Here is a 9,413-nt window from a genome sequence, read left to right as displayed (position 1 = left end):
ATATATATATATATATATGTGGGTGTGTGTGTGTCTTCAAATGTGTGTTGTTAACCACTAGCCTGACACATAAAGAAGCTGAGTCACACAGGAAATGAGAGCACTAACTCGCAGTTACTTTGATTGTCAAAGAATAAAATGGTGATTTGCACATGAAACTAATATATTGCAACCCAACCACACAACACACCAGCAAATACATTTAAACCAATGTAGGTCAAGGGAAGTATCAGAATCAGAATCAGAATCAGAATCAGATACAGGAAGTACAGTAACTGAATATACTGAAACATTGCTGAGATTGCTGAGAAAAAGGGGGCTTTTCAGAGCTAACCTATCACATGCGAACATGTGGTTGGGTGTACATTTCTGAGTGTGTTTGAGAGGTTTTACTTTATTTTAGGAATGGTTAGTTTTTGACAATGTGACAATGTGACAGTGATCAGTTTACTGAAAACCAAAAACCACGCTAACATGTGTCACAATGTGTATGTGCATTTTAAAAATAAAAAGGTGTGAACTGGGTGCGGGTTATACACAGTTCAGAATTTCGACAATTGAGTTGTGTGTGTGGAGTGATAAAAGAAGACTTCCTGCTTCTACACAAGTTCACTGACCACACAGATGCTGCTTCAGTATTTGAGACCCTGAGCATGTGGAGCATGTCATTGTGCAGAGACAGCATCCTCTTGCTCCCTCCTTCTTTAATGCCTGACCCGACTCCTCTCCACTGTGACAATGAACCTCGAAAAAACAAATGACCGCCGCCTCGGCTTTCTCTCTGACAGCTGCTTCCTGCTGGAGTCGGTCCTCTTGACCTTTATTACGACACATGTTGAAAACTAGGTCAATGTGTCTGATGGGAAGTGCCAGGTAGGACAGACGGACCATTTCCTGTTGTGGTTCTGCGATTCTCTGGATCACAACCCTGCAGACATAGTCTGGAGTGTTTTACCCAAAACAGACATTCATCTACATATTCTTCAATAAGCTTCATGTGTCCGACTCACCAGTTAAGTGTAAACCAGCAATTAACTTACAACAAAGGCAACAAGGCCGCAGTCTAACACGTCACTACATATGAATGTGTTCATTCTTGCCCCATGTTTGTATTGTTCATTTACTGGCACTCAATGGGGGTGCTCTGGGATTAAAGAGGTAACTGTAGCCTAGGGAAACCTGGAATAGCACTGACAATAAAGTCATGGAACAACTCACTATTCAGACAATTACTAAAATGTATTTGGAAAGAAAGACACTTTTCCACAAGGCAGTATAACTCATCATGTGATATTTAGAACAATTGTTCACAATCGCACACCTGGGACTTAAGTGCAAATCCACTAACTTGTTCAATGTGTTCTTTTGTTCTTCAAATCAGACTTTCATATCTACGACAAGTGCACTGTCAGTTTGTGTTGTTTTGTGTTTTCATGTATGTACACAAGCTCATGCTGGGTTAACAGACCACACTACCCAGGCTGCCATGGGGCTCTTAAGTATCAACTGCTTTTGCTTCACGAAAACATCTTATGAGAATGATTGACTACAAAGTTCTCCAATAACAAAGCTACTACTGCAACTAATGGTATAAACTAAGAAATGTTTGTCATGCTGTTACAGCGTGTGTTCTCAGTGACCTTCAAGGACAAATCAAAGTCACACATATGAACAGCAAACATGTACATCAAAAGGACATGTAGTTGATCAAAGCAAAGACATTTATTTTTATCTAAGCATAGACGTTTTAACATGTCAGAGCAGGGAAAAATATATGCTCTGACATGATTTCAAAGTGTGAGCTTGTGCTTTTATTCTTACATTTCAAACTTAATATCTCAAAGAATACTGCACACATGTTAGCTTAAGATCTAAAGATGTTCACACTTTGGATTTAGTACTTTCTGCTGGCTTTCTGAGGCACACCGGCGTCATACCTCCTCTGTCTTGTCTCCACTCATCTCTTGTCAGGTCCTTTCTGCTCCGCTGCTTATGGAGAGGCTGAAACAGCCAAGCTAAAGTACTCACAGATGTGTGTTTCTACAAAGACTGAGCAAATCAGAAGGGGCGTCAAGGATTGTTAAACTAACCTCACCGTCTTGATCGGCAGGGGTTTGACTATGATTGTATGTGTGTGTGGTGGGTATGCAGGTGTATATGAACAGTGTGTCTATGTGTGTGTGTTAATCTGTCTCTCTGAGGGCTGTGCAATGGCTGAGTTGGATTAAACCAACACGCATCCAGAGCCAAGAAGTAGACAAGGCTCCTCTCTCCTGTCATTTCCCTCCCTTCACTCCTCCTGCCAGATCTGCCCATTCAGAGGTCAAGCTCATAAATTGAGCATATTTTTGAAAACATTCTTTTTTTTCTTCTTGTCAAAGCTGATGTCGTCCAGGAGCTACACCCAGCTGGAGGACTACTGATTTTGTCAGAGCGTTAATCACTGATTTCTGCTCCTTGGATCCTTCCATAATCCTGGCATTCAAGGAACCTGGTGTGCTCTGTGTGTGTGTGTGTGTGTGGTCGGTGTGGTGTGGTGTTGAGAGGGAGGGGTGGTTGGCAGTGCTGCACTGTGATTGTTTTTAGCTGTGCCAAAGTCTGCCTAGGCGCCACTACTAAGGTCTTGCTGAATTTTATGAATCTAATCTTTTCCACGTTCATGATTTGGATCATGTAGAAAGGTAAGCATTGCTTGTGTGTGCTTGTTGAGTGTGTGTGTGTGTGTGTGTGTGTGTGTGTGTATGTGTCTTTCCATACTTTTCCCAAAGGCAGCAGAGTTTAGCAGCGGCCTGCTGTGCTGATAGAACCAGAGCCGCCAAATAAAAAACCCAAAATAATTAACAGCCTCAATCCTGTTTCAAAGGTTTATACTCTCTCTCACTTTTTCTTTTTACACTCCCTCTACTTTCCTCTTGACCCGATTTCAATTTTCCTTGGCTCCACCTAGCTTAGTGTAATGATGAGGGTTACGAAAATCATCTGGCAACTGCTGTGACAATATGTCACTAAAGTAGTGAAGAAGGTTGCAGTGTATGGATTCACACTTACACACAAGACACACACAAAAACATGCACACTCGCACACACACTCCTGAACTAGGCTCCAAGCAATGTGTTATTCATTAAAGGGAATCAGATTCTCCTCACTTCGCTGCCGGCTCCATTTCTCTTTTTCAGAAAAAGCAGAGAGGAGAAAAAGAGGGAGCTATGCCGAGGTAAACTTTATTTGAAGGTTGGTCCGTCTGTAGGATCCCCAATGGTCAATTATGGAAAAGTATTAGGTTGCAGCAAGATGTATGCATTCATGCTGTATCACTCATATTTTCATACAGTTTTCATGCGTAAGTTGCATTCATGTGTTTTGATTGACAAGTGTGCACTCACTATGCAGTAGGCCACCAGGGCTCCCTGCACAAAGCCTGCCAGGACATCAGTCGGGTGGTGCTTGTGGTCAGAGACACGTGATAGGCCGGTGTAAAAGGCCATCATCAACAGGGTGAACTGGAGCAGTGGGCGGAGTAGACGAGCGCCGCGCCATGTAAACCTGGACTGGAGATAGAACTGGGAAGAGAGAGAGAGATAGCGTAAATAGTGTTATTTAGTTTTAGAATTTAACATGCACAGCTACTGTATAAATGACATGACATGAATAACCCTTTGAAAAAAGAATTTCCTGATAGTGTAAAACATGTAATCCACATCATATTACTGATGACGTAATGACCTGAACCCTCACATACACTGGGTTGGACATTTTCATAAAAGTTATTAAGTTTAACATATGTTACACTGACTTTTTAAACCTTCACCTGCTGTGCATGTGTGTCTGTATTATTACTGTCTGAGAGGTCTAGACTGAATCAAAGTGAGCAGGCTGGCCTGACCCGCAAAGAAACACATACTCTCTTCCACAACACACACACTCGAGTGCCTGAGACCCGGACATGACTAATTCATGGTTCAACATCCCAGCTGTAAAAACAGCATGACCACAGAGCCAGTGGAATACACACACACACACACACACACATACATACATACCCTGCCATGAACATTTCTGCACTTTGTTAGGATAAACTCTCTACCCTCTATTAGAGTAAATAGAAGACAAAGAGGATGCACCCCCACGCTCCACCCGCAGCCAGAAAAAATTTTCTGGGTCATGATAAAGAATGAGAAGAGCCAAAACAATTCCAAGGCCACTTTAAGTCGCTCATACAAGTGCAAATATATGCAGAGCCTCTTGCTTTTTATTCACCTACATGCACAGTGGTTCAGCCCAGGTTCCTCAGACATCCTGTGTTACTGTACCACTCATACCCTTAACTTCCTGTCTCTCACACCCAGAGACAGAGGGCCTGGGAGAGCCAGCCTCAGCCAAGGTCTACCCAGTCCAAAACCTCCCAACCTGTGTCTTGTAATCAGCTAGGCTAACAATACCTACAGACAGCCGCAGTGCCTCCCACCAACCCCCATCCACTACGAGCCCCTGTAGATGTGGACGTAAAGCTCCCTCGCACTTCCTCTACGACACTCTGTCATTGTTCTTCTCCTTCCGGAAGCAGGGGAAGCGATCCCTCCCATCCCTCCCAGTCTTGCTCTCTCCTCCCTGGCAGGGATGTTTAGACTTCTGGCTTCCTCCGCAGAGGTTCTCAGGTAACGGGCGAGGGCTACTGATAAGTACTTTTGTCTGACGTCCTGCAGCCATGAATGCAACATCCGAAAAAAAAAATTCACACAACATCCTAAACCTCTCAAATTTTAAGCAAACTCTGATGGAGGCTGTAGGAGAAAGAATAAGCACTTAGTCAAAACAAAGAGTTATGGTAACCTGCCAATCAGCTTAGCCCTATCTGACTGAAGGGCAGTGAGAAACCCAAATAACATGTGATTCAGCAGAAGCATGAACACATAAAGTCATGATAAGCAACTGAGAGGCCTAATGACCTTCTAAAATCTCAAAATGCATTGCCTCCTCATTAAAATCCAGCTCAGACTTAAATAGACTGCCCTTCTGACCCTAGTCATCATCCCAGAAATTTGCTCTGTGTGTCAAACAGTCAGATCTAAGTAAAACAACAATAAAACACAACAACAAAAGGAGTCCCAGCAGATTCTCATGACAGAGGGAGACAAGAGCGACACAAAGTCTGGTGGTTTCTAAAAGAATCCAGCTCATTCCAGCTGATCTTCCTCTGTCTTTCTTGCTCTGACTCAAAGACAGTGTTAAATAAAAGAAAACACAACAAAGTGGAAAAGAATGAGAACACAGCTTCATTTTACTCAGCAGCCCCCTTCCCTTCCTCTCCTCTGGTTCACACCATGCTTTGAGACAAAAGCATAGTTGTGGTTAAAACCACATCTATCACAAACAAACAAATTGGTTTTATTTTAACTAACAACATGCTATCTCCCTCAGTGGTAGTAGGTTCTGTAGGCATGGACAACTCACAGAAATGACCCAGTCTTTTGCTACTGGATAGTATGCACAGAGATGTATACACATTAGACTAAAAAAAAGACAGCTCAGTGGGACGCATGAATGCACACACACGCTTGTTCGTCTGTGGTTGCGGTGTAGCTGTACAGCGTGCCATGAAGTCTGTGCCAGTTATCTGCGTGCCATCTGAGGGGGCTTTTAAGCCTCAGCTCAACCCACATTGGTCACAGGCACAGTGCTCAGGCATGCTCTGCAGGAAAGGAAGTGCTGCAAACTCACAGTGTCAATTAGCAAGATGACTGGGGGCTGTGGGAGGGAGTGCCAGGTGACAGCCACACTGTGGAAACACTTTCACCCTGGCGAGCAACGAGATAGCAAAGATAAGGGCCGAAATTGAGGGGAACAACCCAAGGAAGAGAGGATCCACATTTGTCTGTGATCGTGGAAAATGGTTTCTTGAGGACAAAACACAAACCTGAAAATCTGTTTTCATCAGAACTGTTGATGTAATGCATCTAGTGTAGAAAAGAATGGTTGATTCATTGAGTATTTCGTTATCCAAATGATTATCATCCTAGATTTTTATTAGCTATACAATGAAACTTACAAAGTAATTATACATCCTCATGTTCTATTGATGGGACTTTTGCTGTTACTAACAATAGACACACGAGAAACACAAGAATACACATCTATGGAGTCGTCAGGAGAGTGGGAAGTTCTGTGAGTGAAAACATGATGTCAGATGGTTTTTAGCTGGCAAAAACAAAAAATGCCGCAGATTCCTTTTTCCACTAGGAATGCCTCCACTGTGGGCTTTGTTTCAGGCTGGTTTAGTATTCCAAAACATTGACTACAAACTGTTCCTCCTCTCCTCCACTGATTCTGCTCTCCTCTGGTTTGCACCAGCCTCCTCCTCTGGCTACGGTCCTGAGCTCGCCGCAGCTGGAACACTGGTCTCGGACTAGTGTGTCACTCTGTGGTCTGGATACATCTCCATTCCCTCTTTGCTTTTTCCCCTGCTTTTTATTCACTCTCATCTCTTTTTGTTCTGACCAGAGGACAGCTGTAGGTTCACCCAGAGGCTGGAAAATACCCGCAGCACTCACAGTACCCTCTCACTGCATGACAATACCGTACAAATCACCAGAACTTCCACTGTCAACCCACCGTGAGAACCGAGACCACCTTGTAACCAAGCTTGAGCCAGCCAAGATCCAAAACACTGACTCTCTTCTCCTTTCTTCAGAGAAGGAGGGGGAGGAGATAATTTGGGAGTTATGAGCTGGCAATTGACTGTGTGTGTGTGTAATTAAACAGTTTGAAGCATGAAATGCCTCTAGGGTGCTAAGCCCCACCCGAGACCCACAACAGGTGGAGTGAGAGGGAGAGATTGAGGGAAATAGGAGAGGACAGGAAGTGCACACACAGCTGCTCTGAAGAAAACAGGTGGAGTGCATCCATCCATTCTCGGAAGAGTAAAAAAGAGAATGAAACTCTTTTATAAACTGAGTATGGAGATAGAGAGGAGCAGGAGGTGGAGAAATGGATAAGAACAATGTTGTGTTTTTTATTCAAGCAGTGAATCCCTAAATCACAGCCCAACCTTCTTTCCATGACTCCCTCTACAATCTGTAAACCATTGTTTCTGTGGCTCTCAGCATGTGTGTGCTTGCATGAATATGAGTGTGGTGTGATGTGTGTTTGTGTACGTAAGAGAGTTTAATCATTACTTACAGCCAGGTAAAGCATGGTAAACATCGAAAAAGAGGCATGTCCTGAGAAGAAGGATTTCCTGAGGGGGAGAAAGAGTCTGTCAGTTTTTCTATTTCAGGAGTATTTTTTAATACACTGTATATTGTATTGTGTATGTGAATGTATTGTGATTACACAAACCTGGCCTCCTGTACGTCGCTCTCTTCGCCAGTGCAGGTATAGTTAGTGATGTACCCCAGGGAACAGTTGATGGTAGAGAAATCTGGTTTACACACATCTAGGAAATGGGGTCTCATGCGACCCACTGACACCTTGGCAATGTCTGTGAATGACTGGCTGACGGCACATCCAAAGAGAAACACACCCATCTGCAAGATCACACACAATCATGATTGGACGTAATATCAATGTAATTGTCTATAATTGATCGTTAGCTAAGCCAGCAGATAAACACACTGTTTGATACATTCCTTACACTTTTGCTCTTGTGTTTTTTCTTTGGTGAGTATCACTGTTACGAGATGACATATGAAAGCACACTTATGGAGAACTAACCTGTTTGTAGAGGGCTGCGACATAAGGATTCCCAACGAAAGACTTAGTTCCCTCATGTAGTTGGTGAATCCTGAAGCATTCTCCGATCACAATCTAAAAGAAAGGATTGCTTTTTTGAAATAAATAGAAAACACTGATCACACATTCCAGATACATGATGCTACTGAGTCCTACAGTCGTACAGTCGGTTTACAAACTGATAACCATGCAGTAAAAATGCTAACGTTTGAGTGTGATCATGCAGGAAATCTAATTTAATTCCAGAGTGAAGTCACAGATTGAGTAGAAAGGATGTGTAAAGAACAGACAGAATGAGTGAGATTCACACACAGACAAACATATAGAATGAGCATGGCCTGCCTTTCCCTCAGGCAGTTTTGATGTGATGTGAGATTATCAATGAGTGTGGACGCTGTGCTCAATGATTTGATGGCGCCTTTTAGGTGAGACATGGAGGATAATAAAACAGAGAAGGCAACGGAAAAAGAAAACATAAGAAAATCTTAAACAAATGACTGACCTGACCGAGGAGGATTTACATCGGGGCAATGGTCTACTATAAGGCTTAAGTCAAGTGGGCTAACCCTGAATCCTGTTTCATTTCATCCAAGCATTTTAAGTAGTGCTGGGGCCCATGGAAAGACCTCATCTACACTGAAGGGGCTTACACCAAGCCAACCCTCGAGGCACGGACATGTCAATCATATCTGAACCACCTGGGGTATCTGACTGACGGACCGGCTGCTCTCCACCACTAACCACATCTCCCTTTCCTTCCTCTATCCACACAAGGCTTCACTCTTTGGCATACCTTTTCACCCAATCTCTCAGGAAAATATTTACCTGCCTATCTGTGAGCCAGCAGACACTACTGTAATGTGAATAGCAATAAGACTCTAGATGTGTGCACATCTGCAGGCTCAGAGTTTCCCAAACATCCTATTAAGTTAATACAGACACATGTTTGTGTATTTACATGCATTGTGTTTGTAGTGTTAGGCTTGATAAACACACCTATCCTGCCTAATGGGTGGTCAGTTGAAAGGTCCACAGCCAAAAGAAACAAACATGGTGGTGTATTAGTGTGTGTGTGCTATTGTCAATGAATTGTTCTGATCTAGGCTTAAGATTAGAACCACAGGAGGCTGACACAGACCAGAGTAGTTCATTTGGGTTGTCAGCATTTGCATTCAAACCTCTCCTCCCCTTCTCTATCTCCCAGTCTTGGTTTATTCCTACATATCTTGTTGTCTGAGTGCAGACAAGGTCATTCTGTTCAGAGCAGAGGGCTCAATATAGGCCTGATGGGTTTATTTGGTTCGTCAAAGTGCATGCCTACAGAACTCTATCTCGCTATTGCTACCTCTGTTTGTCACAGTAGAAACGCAGCCTGTCAGACATAGATATGTCTGTTGGGATTTCCCTTGCAGAGAGGATAAACAAGAGGCCCAACTGGAATCTGCTACCAGTGCATGTATATGTGTGCATATATTTGTGTGTGTGTGCCTGCATGAGTGAGCATGCGTGTGTGCGTTAAAGGAATGGTGTCGGCATGGCAGTAGACGCCACTAATGGAACACAGCTGTGTGAGACACGCCAGCTTTGCCCACACGTGAACATGTGAGGGAGCTAACTAACACAAGCACAGTCTCCTGGTTCCAATAAGCAGAAGAGCTGAGCTGGTACTGTGTGTGTGTGTGTG

At 43.4% G+C, this 9,413-nt stretch overlaps 1 protein-coding gene across 2 annotated transcripts in view; it reads right to left on the bottom strand.

The window, feature by feature from the left end:
* The window catches only part of plpp3 (phospholipid phosphatase 3), a 29,099-nt gene that overhangs the window by 4,351 nt on the left and 15,335 nt on the right, over positions 1–9,413 (bottom strand). For both annotated transcript variants that reach the window (XM_035652907.1, XM_035652908.1), the window contains exons 3-6: positions 7,712–7,804; positions 7,337–7,524; positions 7,178–7,235; positions 3,385–3,561 (exon numbers count right to left, since the gene is read on the bottom strand). In XM_035652907.1, coding sequence (XP_035508800.1) covers positions 3,385–3,561; positions 7,178–7,235; positions 7,337–7,524; positions 7,712–7,804 — 516 coding nt within the window. The remainder of the gene's footprint in view (positions 1–3,384; positions 3,562–7,177; positions 7,236–7,336; positions 7,525–7,711; positions 7,805–9,413) is intronic.

The sequence above is a fragment of the Morone saxatilis genome, unplaced genomic scaffold (assembly GCF_004916995.1).
Source record: "Morone saxatilis isolate NCDOM2014 unplaced genomic scaffold, NCSU_SB_2.0 Contig12, whole genome shotgun sequence".
NCBI lineage: Eukaryota > Metazoa > Chordata > Actinopteri > Moronidae > Morone > Morone saxatilis.
This window is presented reverse-complemented; position numbering and strand designations above follow the sequence as displayed.